Here is a 17,709-nt window from a genome sequence, read left to right as displayed (position 1 = left end):
AGCTCTATATATTTTCTTTTGACTTCTTAACTAATTAAAGTTTTCTTTTTCTTCGTTTTGAATCTACTGTATACAAGATTATCTGATAAAACGTCGACGTATTTGTGTATATTAAGCTCTGAAACTGTACACACGAGAAGCACAAGTCTTGAGAGTTTGTTTAATCAAATATGTATAAAACAACAATTACATTTCCGAAGGAACCAATTTTTTCCCCCAACATCTACAACAATGAAGCTTTCTATCTTTTCTAACATCATATAACAAAAATGTCTGAACCGTTACAACAGTGAAAAGAGCCGAAGCACAGCTCGCTACATTGACCCGGGAGAGCCAGTGTGCTTGTTGGCTACTGGAGTGGCTGTATTAGAGCTACTAGCTTCTGAGTTGTATCGGCTTGTAACTTGAGAAGTCCTCCTCGTTGGTACTAGAGGATTGCTTTCTTCCTCATCAACTACTCGTGGTCGGTCAAAGTCCTTGCCTTTAAAAACCGGATGCACGTAAGCATCTTTCAGATATTCCTTTAGGTTTAGGTTTGGTTCCGTTGCTTTTTCTAGTGTATCCTTCACCATTGCTTCCTGTTAATGCAGCCAGGTCCCAAAAGTCAGTTAAAACAGTTATATGAAAATGGTCTCCTTTTTCAAGAGTTTTTGACTTAATCACCTGTAAGGGAAATTTTGAGAAGGCCGATTCAAACCGTCCTGCGCAGTATCTGTTAAACCAAAAGGTTAAGATAGGCTGAGGGAGAAGCAGAGCTGTTACTTTTGCCAGCTTCTTTGTGCTGAGCAAACCCATCATCAGAAGCTGTGATATTATTAGACATATGATCAAACGTCTATGCACATCTGGCCAGTATCTAGCCCCGCTCTCATATTTCTGGTCGTAGACGTTTATAACCTTGCACCAGAAGATAAGACATAATGACATATATTGTAGGTATGCTTTACAAGAAGAATACTATAATACTTTTAAGGTACCTGATGCCGGAAAACAACGTAGGAGAAAGCAAAGAAAACGATAATGAATGGAAGAAGAATGGGCGCAACCGCAGCGTATACAAGGCCTAGCAAGAAGTAGAACTGAATCCGTGGTTCAGATGTTGCAAAGTCAAGATGACCTGGATCCATTGCTTGCTGCCTGTCTTGTTCTGTCTTTACCAAAAACGTGTTTTTCAAATGAAAAACGACTAATGGAACCACTCTGAGTATCTCAGCTGCAATGCCAGCCCAACCATCGACCATGATATAAGTGATGAAAAATGTGGCCTTCATTGGGATTGACACACCAACTGTTTTTGGAATCCTAAGTAAAGAAAAGTGGAGATCAGTCGTTGTTGTGTTTATCAGGTTGGAAATTTGACACAATGGGAACATCTCACCAAAGTACTTACTCTGTTGGTGGTTGCTCAAGGAAAGATTTAAGCTGCTGAAACGCTGTCCCGGTAATGATGCTTCCAAGAAAGACATTGACAATAATGAACCAGAAATACTTTTCAGCTGATCTTCTATCTAAATAGGAAACCGATGTATATCCTTCTATTTGTGACATTGTCATCAGTATAGTCGGAAGTATGATGAGAAAAATCTTTAACGCTATTCCTGGAAGAAACCCTTGGATTACAGACTTCACAGTCTTCCTGCATATATTAAGCAGTCAATAAATGAATGGCATGAGAGATCAAAGTTCCAAGGCAACGGTCAAGAACAAAGAAATGGGGACTAACATTTCTATAACGGGCTTCAAGAAAGGGAGAACTTTTTGGATCCCTTCAAGGTTGGCAAGAGACTGAACAAATGCTATAGGAATCATGAAGCAGAAAATAAGAAAAAACAGTGCAACTGTTGTGAGCAATCTTCTTATAGAGAGCTCAACGTATGGAATAGCGAGGTTATCCCAGAAAACATCTCGTGGTTCGGGAGCCCATTCCGTCAACCATATTGTTGGATTGTGGCATTGCTGCGTTTGAGCACAAACAGCTGTTCCCCACCGTGATTTGAAGGAAACAAATGCTGCTGGCATGATAGCCTTTGGATCGTTCATGATCTTTTCTCTTTCTGCAGCTTCCTGTGTGTATGTAAAAGATTTACGAATGCACTTCTAGTAAAGATGTAAATGGTATGAAGAGTACTTCTAAAGGTGTGAGAGTACATACTTTCTCAGCCAGAACCTCCATCTTTGAAGTATAGAAGTCAATTGCATCAACTGTTGTTCCCCAAAAACCTCCATAACCTGTCTATATAATACATTAAATAACTACCGACGAGAATTCAAATCATGAAATTCAAAAGAGTCATTTTGCTGAAACGTTACACCATAGCTATGTGTTCAAAGGTTAAAAATAGTCTTGCAACAGAGGTACCTTTGTTGTTGGTCTATTTGTTGGCTTCCTCTCGTATTTATTCTCGTAGTAAGTCAACCAATTTTGCAAAGCTTTTCTCTGTGCGACTAGTTTTGCAAGGTCATTTGCATTGTACACTACCTGGGAACATCAAATAAGAAAACGCATGACATACTCAAGGGAAGAAACCATATAGTTTTTTTAATTGGTTTTCGACTTATTGTTGATGACTTTACCATTCATGCCAGCTAAAGAAACGTACCTGATGACAAAGATAATGATCTGGATGATTTACACAAAAGAAGTGCTCCACATGCTCGTTTACTGATTCATCAGGATCTGGAGGAACATTTCTCACGAGTACCTGCAAAAGCGTAGATGGCAATACTTCAAAGAACAAACAGGAGTAGCAAAAAGCAGGTCCTATGGGGTATGTAAAACGCTGGCCCTAGCTGTTAATGTTAAGAACACTAAGAACCATTTTCCATAAAGCATACATAGAAGACATTATGCTTTATATAATATGTTTTCAAGATCTTTGTTCAAAGCTGTATTTGAGGAGTGGTGAAGCTAGCAAGGAAAAGAGAAGTAAGTTTCTACAGAACAGTAAAGATAAGTGCAATAGATAGAATAACTCACCGTGAGTTGATCAGGGCGACGACTTTCTGCTGCTAGATGTCTCAGTCTCATAATAGCCACAGCCTTATACTCCATATATAATGTGTAGCAAGTCCAGAGTGTAAACACGTATGTCATAGTTATATGTGCCCAAAACCTGGAACCAAGAAACTTCCAGGCGTCTTAGTTGATACCATCACACACTTTGTAAAAAAGAAAGCATTATTGTCAACACTTCGATGAAAAATAAACACTTTTTAGATGAAAACAGTCCACTTGATATAAACTTGGTAAGGTGCTAACATATATATGCCCTGAGCTGAAAGGAAGCACTACTGAAATATGTGAAAACATGTCACTTAAATACCTCGGTGATCCTGGTGGAACATTCGATATTGACAGCTTGTCGACGTTACTGAATGTCAAATCATCGATATTTTCTAGCGTTTCTCCTGTCCAATTGACAGGAACCAAAACTCCAAAAGCAAGTAGTGTTATTGGGACGAACATTTTCAAACTGCATTGCAACACAAGAACAAAATATTAGCGTGAAGCACGATTCAAAACATGCTTGTGCCTCACGAGAACGTGTTCAAGATCAATGGCATACATACCCAAGAAGATAAATGCGGATATAGACAGCAGAATCAAGCCCTGCATGTTCGATAAGCTCGGGTTCAGGCATCTGAAGCGCAGCAGGCATCCAATTAAGAAACTTTACATAAGTAGTCCAATCCAAATTCACAAATCTGTTCATGATTCCTCTAGAACGAGTTGGACTTCCTCGTATCCCTTTGAGGTACCATTTCGGGAAGTAAACTCTATCGTTAACAGGCTGAAGCCTCAGCATAGCAAAGGCAAACAAGAAAGCAAATGCAGACATGAGATTGATAGCTGCAGAGAGTCCAATATCTTGTATAGAAGCCATCTTCTGTTAAACGTTCTCAATCCTGTTGTTAACGAGATAACAAAAAAAAAGTAAAAAAATTTAATCTTTCTTTTTCAATTTTGTAGCATTACATTCAAAAGAAGATGAAATCTCAGGGAAAGCTACCTGAGAGAGGGAGAAAAAGATTTGTTTTTTCTTTTTTTTTTGGTTCTGACAGTTTCCAGGGAAAATGGAATTGGCGATTGACTGTGAGAAACTGAAATTTTCCGAGAAAAGAGGAGAAGACGAGAGAATATGGCGCCTTGAAGGTTTCTGTGAACGAACTCATATCACTGAATCAACCAACGGTCTCGAGAAAGAAGAAGAAGAAGAAGAAGAATACAATAGGACATTCTTGTCATTCTTCTTCTTCTCCTTCTCCTTCTCCAACGACATTTTCATCTTATTCTCCGAATTTTTCTGCTTCTCTCTCGAAATAGAAAAGAAGAGTGTATGTATATTGTCTATCAAGTCATTAAGTCAGTCAGATAATAAGATTGTGAACCTGAATACTACTAGTACTGATAAAGTCTCAAAATTCTATGACAAAACTTTTGAGTTTGGAGTATTAGAGAGAGTTCAAGAAAACACCAAAAGCAAACTGTACACTGAGAAGAGTTTAAAAGAAAGCTCAATAGATGTTTAGACTACTGCTAGGTTAAGCTCAAAGATCCAAGCTTTACTCTATATAGAAGACAATAGACGCAGAATCCAAAAGCTCTTTCATATCTCTTTTATTCTTAACACCGATTTTTTTTATTTCTATAAAGAGATTGAATCTTCTCTAGAGACAAGACATTTAGAGTTCTAGCTCTTTGTCAAAGATGTCCCAGCCATCTTCCAGCAGCTCCTTACGTTCGTCTTTCTTATCATCATCAACCAAAGCTTTTAGCCTCTCGTCGTCGCTGATCGAGGCTTCGGGTGTTTCATAAGATGCCTCCAATGGCTTCTCCAGTAATAAGCTTCTCATGGATGATGCGGAAGAAGCCAGTTTACAGCTAGTCTGGCTTGAGGAGATTGATTGGCTCAATGGCACTCGGTTGTCGAACTTCTCTTTCAAGTGTCTGATGTCTTGACAGATCACTGAGATTTCTCCTCTGTTCAAGCAAAGTACAAAGAGATTAAAGAATAGTTAAAATCATTTAACCAGACAAGATTCACCATGAGGTTATGAACATTTAAACAGCAAATATATAACAGATTCCAAACGATGTGCCTTATTGGTCAGGAAAACAGACTTACTGTAAGGAATCAACAATCCGACCATGCTCCATAAGGAACTCCCGCAGCTGCAGAAATAGATCAAGATAAGTTAATAACATTGTGACTTCAAATTCAGAACCATGAACCTCAAGGCAGTGATGTTACCTTTGAATTTTCCTCTGCCTCCTGCTGCAGAAGCTTTGATTCTTGAACAACTTTCTCCATGATCGCTTCTTGTTCAGCAAATGCCTTGCGTGCAGAACCTTCTTTTTCCTGTTTTTCTTGCTCAGCAGCATTTTTTATCTCCAGCGCTGTCGCTAGTCTTGTTTCAAGTTCTCCACGCATCTAAAAGTACCCCAAATAATAAGACAATCAGCAAAATCTTACAGTATGAAACAACGGATGTTAACAGTGTATTGTTAAGAAGGATTGATGGAATTGCAAATTAACAAAATAGAAATACTGAGTAAATCAAGTTGGATCTAAATCGTGTGACGAGCATGTACCTCATCAAGAACAGAAAGAGACTTGTCACGTTCTTCTGACAAGTTGAGCAGGCGATTTTCAAGCTCATTAACTTCAGTGGTCAAAATCGACCTCTCCCCATAAACTTCTCCAGCATCCTGTGACATAAAGATGATTAGTTCGCTATTAAAAATCTGAGCACATTAACAAGCACGTATCAGTACAATATAAGTAACACAAAGTCACCATGTCATTTGCCTCCTTCGCACGTTCCAGCATTTTCTTCAGCTCCTCAACCTTGTCAAGAGTATCAAAGCCTCCTCTAGCAGCATCTTCCTTCGCCTTTTCTGCCTCCTTTTCTTGAAGTTCAACTTCTCTCATCAGGTTCATAATCGACTCCATCACAGTGAACAGGGTTCTCTACATCATCACAAAATCAAAAAGAAAAGCATGATACTAAAATATCGCAAAAGCAAACACCCCCACAGCAAATATAACCTCATAATAATCTATTTCCCTGAAATTATAAAATGTCCAAAATACACAATAGCATACCTTGTTACTTTTGGCATCTTCAATGATCTGCTCAAGGTGGGCAATGTTGCATCCGTGAGTTGATCTGCTAACAACAGAGCTAAAAGAACCCCCCAGCTCTAGCTCACCATTTCCGACTGCCAAAGCGCCCTTTGATGTCTCGTCCACGAGATTTGAACCACTCAACTCTGCATCACTATTTTCAACAGCCAATGAACCACTTGATGCCTCGTTCAAGTCAAGTGAACTCCCAGTTCTACTTTGAAAACGAGGTGATTGTGTCATCTCCAAAATCAGCTTATGCATAGTATCGTCTGCATCCCGGCTTGTGCTAGCTTCTGCTTGATTACCTGTAAGGTGAAACTCAACACCTTGGCAACCATCGCTAGTCAATTTGTCTCCCACCTGAACAAAGGCAGGGGTTTCTGAAGGAACCACTCTAGGCTCAACCGATCCGCTCAACCCGATCCTTGCTTTGCTATGAAAATCAAGATCACCAATTGGAAACACACTTTCTAACTGGTTCCTACTAGAATAAAATTCAGTGACTGATGCCCTTGTTTCATGGTCACAATGAACAGCCAGAGAAATGGTTCCTGAAGACGAAGCACCAGACTCTGAAACAGTCACCGCACCATTTTGCATATCACGTTCTACTGCATTAACAGCAGCCACTTCATCAGCACATCAAACAACGAATGTACAAAAAGTCCAAATAACAGAACAGGAAAAATCTGATTGATCATATCAAAGAACAAGTACCTTTGTTGGGGACATGAGCGGGTGAATTGTTGTCAGGTGGTGTAGAAGTATCATCAGCCAAATTAGGGTAAAAGAGAGGAACAATCTCAGAAACAACAACAGCTGCAGCTTCATCAGCATCCTTTGGGTGTTCAATAGCAACAGCTTTTAAAAGCCTTGCATCAATCTGTAGAAAAATCAGATTTTAGATAAAGATACAAGTTGGTTCCAAAACAAAACTACCGAGTAAAAAGAGTACTTGATCAATCATGGCATAACAAAACAAAACAAAACAACTGGTGTCTTAACTTTATAAAACACAATTGCTTATTAATGAAAATATCATAACCAAAAATCACAAACCACGAGTCAAATTGAGAGTGAGAGGAGATAAAGATAAGAGCTTTAACCTGTGGAAACAATTCCGCAAGAGCTGAATAAACCTCTTTGTAACCCATCACTGAACAAGATCAATTAAATCTGCAAAAAAAAAGCAAAAAAAAAAACAAACAAACGATTATGCCTCCTGCGTTATAATGGCACAACAGCTACTGGGTTGTCTTACGTTAATACAGAAAGAAAAAGGAAAAAGACAATAACTTTTAAGAGAAGTATCATCACACAACACTAATGCCAAAAAAAAAAACCCCAAAAGGATTACTTGGAGACACTAGAGAATATTGATTGCATATTTTGCATCAAAGAATCAATTTTGCGTTTTTTAGGATTTAACAATGACACTAAAACCCTAATTTTGATCCAGAGATATATATACACACACGACACCATAAGAATCACGTGAAAAAGATTTGGGAATCGAAACATAACAACACAGAACAGAACAGAACAGAACAGAACAAGAAAGAAGAAGAGGTTTTTTTGATCAAAATTAACCTCGAGGGTGTCAGTGATGGGTTTGTTTTTCTCAAATCTTAAGAATCGAAAAGAAGGAATAAAAGATCAGAGAAGAACGAACGAACGAACCTTTCAGAGATTTTTACGTTTTTGACAGAGCAAAAGGTAGCGGAAAAGTCGCAAATTCGGATTGAGAGATATTTTTTCGTTTTCGGGAATTGTGAGAGTTTGTTTCTTTGGAGAGAGAGAGAGAGAGGACCCAAACCAAAAACCAATATAATAAAGAAAGCAGAGCAACAAGACGGAAACTTACGATGCTAAGTAACAATAAGGGTACTTTCGGTATTTTCGTAGAAGGCAATTTTTTTGTTTATTCAGTTTAGACCGACGTTTATTTGGATTATTAGGCCCATATTTTTGGGTTTAAAATATGGGCCTAATTTATAAATGGGCCTTATTAAAAATAATAAATTACAGATACAGCATATGACTTGTTGTTAAGAATTGATTTTGAGAAAGGAAAAAAACTCTACGGGTCTCTTCTGAAAATAACATGGGGAAGAAGAAGAAAGCTGTCAAGTACTTCGTGGTACTTACTTTATTATTCTCTTCTCAATTCTCCAATTTTGTATTTTTTTTTTTCAGATTCTTCTTCACTTCACTGATGAAAGAACTGTTTTTTTTTTCTTATACAAAATAAAAAAAATAAAGGTGGATGCTTTCACTGATTTGGCTTTCAAAGGGAACCCAGCTGCGGTTTGTTTCCTCGACGACAACAACGAGAGAGACGACACGTGGCTTCAGTCTCTCGCTGCCGAGTTCAACATCTCCGAAACTTGTTTTCTTACTCCCATCACCACCACTCGCTTCAGTCTCCGCTGGTTTACCCCTTTAGCCGAGGTTGACCTTTTCAAAGTTTTAATTTTTTTAATAACTTCAGATTGCTCACTCAATGTTTGAGAGACCCTTTTGATTTGTGTCTATCTTGATTCTTCTAATTGTGATGATTACAAAGGCTTATTTTATCAGTTGCTGTTTTTTTTTTTAATTTTAGGTGGATCTTTGTGGTCATGCTACTTTGGCATCTGCTCATTGTCTCTTCTCCGATGGTTTAGTTGACACAGACAAGGTTGAGTTTGTCACAAGATCAGGGATTCTTACTGCTAAGCGTATTTTGGATGATACTACTTCAGAGCTCAGTGATTGTGAAGTGAAAGGAGGATCCTTTTTCATCGAGTTGAACTTCCCTGTGGTTCCAACTTGTGATGTCAATCTCAGTGATGTCTCCTCTTCCATGATCACTAAGGCCTTGAACGGTGCTACCATTGTTGATATAAAACTTACTGCAACTAACAACCTCCTCGTAAGCTTTCCCTATTCTACTTCGAGCATTGCGTTGTAATATCTGTGTATGACTTTTTGATTTACTCTTTTATGCAACTTGCTTGCAGGTTGTGCTTCCATCTATGGAATCTGTAACTGATTTGCAACCAAGAATGGATGATATATTGAAATGCCCCTGTGATGGCATAATTGTTACAGCTGCTGGTTCTGCAGGATCGGCCTATGATTTTTACAGTCGATACTTTGCTCCCAAGTTCGGAGTTGATGAGGTGAAAGAGTAGCTGCATCGTACGAGTAAACAAAACACCAAAGGATATGATTTCGTTTGTGACTGAACTGTGTTGAATGTTGTACAGGACCCTGTTTGTGGAAGTGCACATTGTGCATTGGCACATTACTGGAGCCTCAAGATGGACAAGTGTGATTTCTTAGCCTACCAAGTAATCTCTCTTATCTCTTTAAATTTTTGTGTAGCGTTTAGTAGTGCTTCCTTGTGAATGATTTTGAGTTTTTGGAAATTTTGCTTTAGGCTTCGCGTAGGAGTGGAACAGTTAGGATTCATCTAGACAAGGAGAAGCAGAGGGTTCTCCTTAGAGGCAAATCCGTGACTGTGATGGAAGGTCATGTCTTGGTCTGATCTGAGATTATCTAATGTGTTGAAACTTGCCAATTAATTTGTGGACGCTTTCATATTTGTACTTGTAATTCTGCTTAATCATGTCAGTCTTGTAAATCTGTAAGCTGTATTATAATAGCCTGTGAATGTTGACCAATCAATGGAAAAAATATCACTTCCTTTTTTCTACAGGTGGATTTATGTTATCTGCAAGTCTGCAACATTGGTATTGGCACATTAGAGCCTCAATTAGGATTAGTGAGGTAAGAGTATAAATGCATCTTAACGGACAAAACCGATTTACCCAATGATCTAACCGTTCTCTGGTGCCGCGTCTTTGTCTTGACCACCTCTCATAGACAAGACATTTGCTGTTGATGAGTTGACAAAGGAGAAAGGTATGGGTATATTAAGCTTTAAGAGAATAGGCTCCCGTGTGCTAGCCTTTTTAGTTAGGCTATCCACATGGACATTATAACAACTTGGAATAAAAGAAGAGGTATAGATGTACGTTAATGTAGGATTTATCACCATCCGGTTGCATTCATCGATTCATCCTTCAAGGGGAAACCTGCAGTAGTGTTCTTTCTTGATGATGAAAGTAAGAAAGACGCCGCCTGACTTCAGTCCCTTGCGCTGCCGAGTTCAACCTTACCATGACTTGTTTTCTCGTTACGATCACCAGCTCCAATACTCTCTATTTCCCGTGGTTCATACTTGCTTCATCGAGGTCTTGCATCATTCTTTAATACTTCAATTGCTCTCCTCATCATTCAATGGAAAAAATATCACTTCTTTTTTTGTAGGTGGATTGATGTGATCTGCAACATTGTGCATTGGCACATCACTAGAGCCTAGATTAAGATAAATGAGGTAAGAGTACAACTGCATCTTAACGCAAAAAGGTCAAAAACCGATGTATCCAATGATCTAACCGTTCTCTGGTGCCGCGTCTTTGCCTTGACCACCTCTCATAGACAAGACATTTGTTGTTGATGAGTTGACAAAGGAGAAAGGTATGGGTATATTGAAAGAAAAAGTTGTATTCCCACATTATTTTTACCAATCAATTATTTTTACCTTTTCGGTCTCCAACTCCTTTTGGAATAGATTCTGTAGATGGGACGTGGAACACATGAACCATGAGTAATGAGTGGTAAGCTTGGCATCTAGTAGCGTCACATAATTTTCAGCTTTCATTTCTTTTTGTAGTTGTTGACAACAACTTAAGTCTATTTGCCTATATCTAATATAACAATTAGCATAAGAATAATGAAATAAACCATCAACATGCCATACTTAAGTGCTCTTATTTTTTAGTGTAGTCACTTTATTAGTGATCTGTCTTTTCCTCATTATAAAATTGAAGTTTTGAAATTATGCAGATTTCCATAATGATCGAGTCCAATTCAACTGTTAGCCAAGATATGTAACAGTAATTAAACAGAAAAAAAGTTTAATGATTTCGCTTTTCCAAGATTTTGTTTACTCCAAAATGATAAAGTGACATTAGGAATTTGTAACCTTTAAAAATGTTATAAATTTGTAGCTTTGGTCGTACAAAAACATCAATGGGAAAAACAGACACAAAAACATCAATGGCAATGAATTTGCCTGTGAAGTACTTTGTGGTATTTGTATCTTTCTTCCTTCTTTGTGTTATCAATGAATGTTCTTTTGGTAACTTTATTAGTGAATATTGCTAAACACAGGTCGATGCATTCACTGAGTTAGCCTTCAAGGGGAACCAAGCCGCAGTGTGTTTTCTTGAAGAGGAGCATGAGAAAGACGATGCATGGCTTCAGTCTCTGGCTGCTGAGTTTGACCTTCCCTTGACTTGTTTTCTTACTTCGATCATCGGCTCCAGTCCACCACGCTTTCTTCTCCGGTGGTTCACTTCTGTAGCTGAGGTATGTCTTGCATATTATTACACTACTCCTCCCTCTGTTTCATATTATAAGATGTTTTATTTTTACTTTATTTGATTTTTTACAGATGGATATATGTGGTCATGCAACATTAGCATCTGCTCACAGTATCTTCTCAAACAGTTTGGCTAGTTCTTCTAATACGGTCGAGTTTTCGACCCACGCGGGGATTCTAACTGCTAAAAGGCTCTCTGATTGTGATGCAAGAAGATCTTTCTTGATCGAAGTGAACTTCCCTGTGATCACAACTTTTGAGTACAGCTCCAGTGATGTCTCCATCTTCTCTAAAGTCTTGGACGGAGCTACCATCGTCGATGTTCGAGACACTAAAACAGATAAACTCACATTTAAACCCTTGAAAGGAGCTTCCAAAACAACTTCAACAGATCAAATCATGGTATGCATTTCATATTTTATTTTTACTTTTTTGAACTTTATATTATATGCTTGTTCTTTATAGAATCTGATTACAGGTTGTGCTTTCATCTTGGGAATCTGTCATTGAGTTGAAGCCAAGAGTGGATGATTTAATGAAATGCCCTGGCAAAGTGATGATTGTTACCGCTGCTGCTCCCCAAGGATCTCCGTTTGATTTCTGCAGTCGACTCTTTGCTCCAAAATTAGGACTCAATGAGGTTAAGAAACTAATCTGCTATTTCATGAGATCAACTCTCCTTGTCGTAGCCGCAGACATAACACCAACGTCTTAAACTTATACCTCTTTTGCTGTGGTGCTTATGTTCCTCCAGGACTCTGTATGTGGAAGTGCACACTGTTCATTAGCACATTACTGGAGCATCAAGATGAACAAGTGTGATTTCGTAGCTTATGCGGTAATTCCTCTAACTCTGAAAGTACCTAATATTTTGAAGTGAAGAAGCAACACATATTTTACTGAATCAACAAATTTGTTTTTTAGGCTTCAAGAAGAAGTGGAACACTTAAGGTTCATTATGATAAGGAGAAGCAGAGAGTCTCGCTCACCGGGAAAGCTGTGACTGTCATGAAAGGCTCTATCTTAGTTTAACCTTTGGCTGTTTGATTTCTCGAACTCCCTAAGTGTTGTAATAAAGTGATGATGAGAGTCAATAATAAAACGAACTGAGTGCTGTAAGTTTGGCAATAACGTATCAAATCTCAAAATCATGAAAACTTTGGAGATAGCAAGAAACTGTCTTCATGACACCACATCTCACTACAAGATAGATCTTTTACAATCCTGATGTTACAAAAAAAAAAAAGAAGACCCAGCTTTTGGTAACTGCAAAATGCTCAACGACCACCAGGTCCACCACGGCCACGTCCACGACCTCTTCCACGCCCACGTCCTCGACCAGCTGGGATCTTCCCTGATACCAAAGCGAACAATAAAATATATGAGAGTCTATAGGCAAAAGAAAACACATGCATATAGTTTAGAGACAGAAATGTTTTGCTACCTGCAGTTGGCTTTTTGGGTTTGATTCTTGGAGTGTCTTCAACCAGCAAAGTCTCGAGATTCAAACTGTCTGGAAGAATATAATAGCGAATGTTGTTTCCCCTGACACTTAAGTGGTCTAATGTAACTGGATTCTTCCCTTTCAAAGTGAGTTTCACAGCCTTTAAATGAGTGTTCATACTAACATCAACACCTGCATTAAATCATCACAAGTAGATATAACACCGGTTAGTGGTGACTGATAATTGCATTCTATACAAAATGATGGCAGAGAAGGATACGAAAAAAACAATTAACACGACATAACACTTGTATTGGACAAGGAAATCAACCAGTTGATGAGACTAAATGAGAAGATGAAAAAAGCCAGAGCATAACTGTTTTGGAAAGATTCCGAGACAATTTTACAAGGAAAGAAAAAAAGAAGAGGGCCTCTCAAGTGCTAAAACTCCTTCCCATCGACTTTGATATATCTTAAGTTTACACATTGATCATGTTTCTTCTGGGATAAAGCTGCTTAGGAGTGACCATAGTTTCAGACGAACCAAGCATTTTCATACACCTAAACTATAAAAGCAGCATCTAATGTATCATCTGCAACTCACTAGACCAGTATCATTCAGTTCTTGCAAACAAGAGAGTCAACACCCACAGTGCATCTCCAGGTCAAAAATCAAGACTCGGCGTAACTCAAATTCGTCAGGCATTATCACTAATAACAGAACAACACCTCAGAATTTGTAAATTCGTGAACTCCAGTAGTTAAAACCATCAAAGGAGAAACTAAAATAGCTCATGGGTAATCAAAGTTTGAAGAAGAACTAAAACAAAAGTCATAAACCTCAACTCCAAAGGAAGATCTAGTGTATTCATCTGCATCTGACTCAACCAAGTCTCACTCCGGTTAACACCAACAAATCATAACTAGGGCACAAACACTCTGGCTAAACTCAAAATTACACCTCAGAAGTTGTGAATAAAGGTCCATGTTACAAGAAGCAAAATCGCAGATTTTTCTAAGCAAAACCCTAAATAGAGCTATGGGAGTAAAGAAGAAACGTACCTGTAATGGTACCATGAACAATGGTTCCGTTCTTAAGCTCAATAGAAACTGTTTCGTTGTTCAATTTCATCAAAAACCTGCGAAAAAACAAAAACCCCCCGATACCAAAATCAAACAGCGAAGGAAACAAAGGAAACACTCAAAAGTTTCGAAGCAAAAGTCAAATCAAAACCGAAGAAAGAGAGAATCACAGAGTAAAGAAGGAGGAATCGTACCTGACGAGCTTCATGGTGAGAGTAGAACGATGAAGAGACGCAAATTAGGGCTTTGAGGAAAAGAGCAATGGCGAAAAGAAGCGAGAGAGCGGGAGGAAGAGAAAGCAAGGAATTGGGGATTTTTTTTTATGTTTTAACTAAAATTACTAATTATTATAGAGATTATTCTTTTAACACCGACGGTCTCTTATTTCTCAAAATGTTTGGTTACACCCCCGGTTCTTTTTAAATTAACGAAAACATCCTTCTCAACTTTTTTATTCAACAAAAACAACCCTAAAGAGAAGAAAAACTTTTTTTTCACCTCTTAATAACTTGAATAATTTGATTTGAAATCTTAGCATCACTTTTTTTTTTAACAATCACATTTTTTGAATAATGTCAATCTAAAATTTTTTAGTATTCCTCTTTGTTTTTGTCAAACAAATTGTTTTGTATTCAACTCCATTAGAAATTGTGTGTGACTAACTAAATTGTGCAAGTTTATTAAGGGTAAATAGAAGGGAGGATATGCACAGTAACAAAACGGGTTGATCTTATTTGGATATTATCACTAATCCAATGGTAACAAAGCATACAGCACACTGCACATAATAATCCAATGATATTTATTCATTTTGTTTTGTTTGATTCTACTTTGTTCACATTAGTAAGTAAAGTTGGTCAATGGCACACCACGCTAGGCTCGATTGGTTCGGGTCATCAATAAATCCATTCATCCGGTAGAAGTTTCTCCGGCGAGTCAATCGGAGTTTCAACTTCAATTTTCATAGGCATTACCAACATTTCCCTCTTCTTCTTCAAATTATTTTCTCGAATATCTACTACATTCAAACAACAAGAGAACAAATTGTTACAATTTCAACAGATAATGCATTTCAAAACTATAAGGTTATATGGCATTGAGGAAAAAAGTAAAAAAAAAAAAAAGTTAATGGTCAGTAGAAAAAACCTGAATGAGGAGGAGAGATATGGATGCCATTGTTGTGAATGTTGAGGTTGAGTGCTTGAACTACACGCGTCGGGAGAAGCACAGGCGAACAAGCTGTGACCATTTCATTTTTATTGTCAATATTACTCAAAATTTTGTAACACCAAATCATGTTTTAATGAGTTTAAATCAAAAAAAATGTTGAAGACCTCGGGATGGTAAAATTTTTTAATACTCTTGGAAAACAATATGCACTATTTTGTTCATAGATAATTACTGTTGATTAATTAATAAATAACCTGATTTCTTTTTTGTAGGGGGATGAGAAGCAGTGGCCGGAAGAAAAACTCCGGTACCGGAAGTTGTACGGCCAGGGGAAACCAAGAAAAATGCTTGCATACGGTCCTCTCCTTTGCTCCTTTGCCAATTACTTTGTTGCTTTTGTCTTGAGTTATAGTTCTTCAAACACACACACAAAATATTTACACATTATTTTAGTTCTAAATTTTCAATAATGATATTTCTCCAAATCGCTTGGGAAAAAAAAAAATCCAAAAAAATTACCTTAGAAAAGGTTTCTCTAAGAGGAGGTGCGCCGGGCAGGCGGAATCCACCGTTACCGTGGTTGTGGTTGTGGTAGTGGTGATGGTTCTTGACAGATTTGTGCAACTATATGAAAATGTTACCATCAACTTTCATATATACAAATGAGAACAAAAGTTAACATGATAATAATCCATTAGAGGATATATATACAAACCTGATGTTTGTTGGAATGATCAAATAAAGGATCTTGAAGAACATGAGAGGGTGACCATATTTGCCTATCCTTGTGACCGATGATTTCACCCATTTGAAATTGTCGAATATACTAATCACTTTGAATCAATCTTAGAAGAAGAAGAAGATTAAGGAAGAGTCTCAATGGAAAAGTTTTCTTTGTTGAGAAAGAAAAAAAAAAAGAAAAAAGAAGAGAAGAGGTTTTGATTTTTTCCCCCAACTTCTGACCTGAATCTTAACTATAAATATTACTCACTACGGGGTTAGCAAAGTAGAGGAACAGACGATGATGACGAATTGGTTGCAATGCTAATTATTTTATAATAAGAAAGATCATTTTAATGCCGCCATTTCAATTTTTCTTATTTATAGAAAACTAATTATTACGTTGACATCACAAAGACGAAATTGTTTGAATTTGGGTTTCATCATTACTACGACGAGGTTTAAAACGAGAGTTACACACACGCTTTCGTTTCAAATTTTCAAACCAAAACAAATTTATCATTATCGGTTTCCTACTTTGGATTGGAAAGCCCTTTTTTTGGGTCGATTATTCACATAAATCGCGTTGTAACCGTGGGGTAACACGTTAGCATTAATAGATAATTACTAGATTACAAAATATTTATTACTATTAATTATTTAATTTCCATTTAGAGTTAACTTTTAAAACCGAGCGCATAAGTAATTTATATTAGTATTTGTTATATTGTTAAATTATTATATAGTTTCTAAGAAAGATTGAGGAGGTCATGTCGGGGAGTGGGTTGAGTTGTATTAAGTAAACGCCTACCCTCGATTTTTAATGTTTAATGATCTAATTCAAACTGTTCCTTAATAAACAAGGGTTTTACTTAAACTACAAACTAATATATTTATCATTTCTTTGTGATTTTTTGTTTCGCATTACTTGTTCTTGTACATCTCATCATCGCCTTATTTATAGGCGCCCATTTACAGATTTACTTTCCATTTTTTTTCTTTTGTTAAGAAACCTAAACCACAAGATTGAAGCCAATTTTATGCGTTAAATTTTGTATTTAAAGAGCTCAGAGCAAACTATAGTATGTTATAAAAATGGGCAGAAGAAAAAGTAATGACTTTTTTTTTTTTTATCATTTATAAGTCATCTACTATCCCATAATCCATATCTTTATATAATGAAAAGTTAGGAAAATCAAATGACCAACGGCGCCACTTCTTCTTAACAACCTTCACCAACCATCCCAAGTTCTTCGAATTTCTTTTACGATGATCTTTTACCTCAAGTGGGCTCTATATCAAGATTAGTCGTGAGACTACATGACTAATCTTGGAGATAAGTTTAAGTAATTATTAATTCTGCTAGCTCTAACCTGCCAATCATAGTTTTACAATTAACCATGTACTTCAATTAAAAATAAACAGAGGAATCAGATTCAAACACATCCCAAGTCTAAGGTTTTATGGGTACACAAATGTAGTTTACCTACCAGCTTAATAAATGCTAGAGTCCTATACTAATCATATTTAGGTAGAAGATCAAAATTTAGAAAAAAAATATTAAGATTTGTAGCTCCTACTTGCAACTATATGGATATGGGTTTATGGTTAAAATAGTTGACTAACTGTTTGGAGCTGAACAAATCCACTTTGGACACAAGTCTTTGAAGCTTACACAAGTCATAACTACCCAACAAGACGAGTTGAAGTAGGTTTTTCAGTTAGTC

The 17,709-nt window shown here is 37.2% G+C and overlaps 6 protein-coding genes across 12 annotated transcripts; 2 read left to right on the top strand and 4 right to left on the bottom strand.

The window, feature by feature from the left end:
• Positions 1 to 155: 155 nt before the first annotated feature.
• On the bottom strand, positions 156 to 4,257 carry LOC104714740 (hyperosmolality-gated Ca2+ permeable channel 1.7). The gene is made up of 12 exons (XM_019231589.2): positions 4,011 to 4,257; positions 3,571 to 3,906; positions 3,324 to 3,473; positions 2,978 to 3,113; positions 2,601 to 2,702; positions 2,360 to 2,479; positions 2,153 to 2,233; positions 1,724 to 2,064; positions 1,391 to 1,636; positions 978 to 1,302; positions 664 to 897; positions 156 to 578 (listed from the first exon to the last, which is right to left on the bottom strand). Exons 2-12 carry the CDS (start codon positions 3,882 to 3,884, stop codon positions 315 to 317), a joined length of 2,313 nt encoding a protein of 770 aa, XP_019087134.2. The 5' UTR covers positions 3,885 to 3,906; positions 4,011 to 4,257; the 3' UTR covers positions 156 to 314.
• Positions 4,258 to 4,422: 165 nt separating this feature from the next.
• On the bottom strand, positions 4,423 to 7,980 carry LOC104714727 (uncharacterized). Of its 4 annotated transcripts, none has more exons than XM_010432183.3 (9): positions 7,812 to 7,980; positions 7,238 to 7,307; positions 6,849 to 7,014; positions 6,108 to 6,742; positions 5,799 to 5,972; positions 5,594 to 5,710; positions 5,253 to 5,432; positions 5,127 to 5,173; positions 4,423 to 4,981 (listed from the first exon to the last, which is right to left on the bottom strand). In XM_010432183.3, the coding sequence occupies exons 2-9, from the start codon at positions 7,283 to 7,285 to the stop codon at positions 4,684 to 4,686; spliced, it is 1,665 nt and encodes a 554-aa protein (XP_010430485.1). In that variant the 5' UTR covers positions 7,286 to 7,307; positions 7,812 to 7,980; the 3' UTR covers positions 4,423 to 4,683. The 4 variants fall into 4 exon arrangements, with proteins under 4 accessions (XP_010430485.1, XP_010430491.1, XP_019089040.1 ...); XM_010432189.3 differs by having other exon boundaries at positions 6,108 to 6,739; XM_019233495.2 differs by having other exon boundaries at positions 7,722 to 7,960.
• Positions 7,981 to 8,175: 195 nt separating this feature from the next.
• Positions 8,176 to 10,260, top strand: LOC104714698 (uncharacterized). Of its 2 annotated transcripts, XM_019233481.2 has the most exons (9): positions 8,179 to 8,271; positions 8,394 to 8,582; positions 8,737 to 9,045; positions 9,134 to 9,295; positions 9,383 to 9,466; positions 9,556 to 9,646; positions 9,835 to 9,905; positions 10,002 to 10,040; positions 10,148 to 10,260. In XM_019233481.2, exons 1-8 carry the CDS (start codon positions 8,236 to 8,238, stop codon positions 10,026 to 10,028), a joined length of 969 nt encoding a protein of 322 aa, XP_019089026.1. In that variant the 5' UTR covers positions 8,179 to 8,235; the 3' UTR covers positions 10,029 to 10,040; positions 10,148 to 10,260. The 2 variants fall into 2 exon arrangements, with proteins under 2 accessions (XP_010430441.1, XP_019089026.1); XM_010432139.2 differs by lacking the exons at positions 9,835 to 9,905; positions 10,002 to 10,040; positions 10,148 to 10,260 and having other exon boundaries at positions 8,176 to 8,271; positions 9,556 to 9,831.
• Positions 10,234 to 12,741, top strand: LOC104714704 (uncharacterized). 2 transcript variants are annotated; one of them, XM_010432153.3, is made up of 10 exons: positions 10,234 to 10,372; positions 10,449 to 10,515; positions 10,620 to 10,658; positions 10,753 to 10,798; positions 11,192 to 11,273; positions 11,355 to 11,552; positions 11,638 to 11,967; positions 12,044 to 12,205; positions 12,320 to 12,403; positions 12,490 to 12,741. In XM_010432153.3, exons 4-10 carry the CDS (start codon positions 10,785 to 10,787, stop codon positions 12,595 to 12,597), a joined length of 978 nt encoding a protein of 325 aa, XP_010430455.2. In that variant the 5' UTR covers positions 10,234 to 10,372; positions 10,449 to 10,515; positions 10,620 to 10,658; positions 10,753 to 10,784; the 3' UTR covers positions 12,598 to 12,741. The 2 variants fall into 2 exon arrangements, with proteins under 2 accessions (XP_010430455.2, XP_087335844.1); XM_087479718.1 differs by lacking the exon at positions 11,192 to 11,273 and having other exon boundaries at positions 10,449 to 10,658.
• LOC104714718 (small nuclear ribonucleoprotein SmD1b) lies at positions 12,663 to 14,431 on the bottom strand. The gene is made up of 4 exons (XM_010432171.2): positions 14,287 to 14,431; positions 14,072 to 14,148; positions 13,010 to 13,201; positions 12,663 to 12,919 (listed from the first exon to the last, which is right to left on the bottom strand). The coding sequence occupies exons 1-4, from the start codon at positions 14,298 to 14,300 to the stop codon at positions 12,843 to 12,845; spliced, it is 360 nt and encodes a 119-aa protein (XP_010430473.1). The 5' UTR covers positions 14,301 to 14,431; the 3' UTR covers positions 12,663 to 12,842.
• A 373-nt stretch (positions 14,432 to 14,804) lies between these two features.
• LOC104714683 (uncharacterized) lies at positions 14,805 to 16,288 on the bottom strand. Of its 2 annotated transcripts, none has more exons than XM_010432119.2 (5): positions 15,978 to 16,288; positions 15,782 to 15,886; positions 15,517 to 15,676; positions 15,239 to 15,331; positions 14,805 to 15,110 (listed from the first exon to the last, which is right to left on the bottom strand). In XM_010432119.2, the coding sequence occupies exons 1-5, from the start codon at positions 16,068 to 16,070 to the stop codon at positions 14,989 to 14,991; spliced, it is 573 nt and encodes a 190-aa protein (XP_010430421.1). In that variant the 5' UTR covers positions 16,071 to 16,288; the 3' UTR covers positions 14,805 to 14,988. The 2 variants fall into 2 exon arrangements, with proteins under 2 accessions (XP_010430421.1, XP_010430429.1); XM_010432127.2 differs by having other exon boundaries at positions 14,805 to 15,107; positions 15,978 to 16,225.
• Positions 16,289 to 17,709: the final 1,421 nt, after the last annotated feature.

The sequence above is a fragment of the Camelina sativa genome, chromosome 2 (assembly GCF_030686135.1).
Source record: "Camelina sativa cultivar CO46 ecotype springtype chromosome 2, ASM3068613v1".
In the NCBI taxonomy this organism is placed as follows: domain Eukaryota; kingdom Viridiplantae; phylum Streptophyta; class Magnoliopsida; order Brassicales; family Brassicaceae; genus Camelina; species Camelina sativa.
Note: the sequence above shows the minus strand (reverse complement) of the source record. Positions and strands in the feature narration are given on the sequence as shown.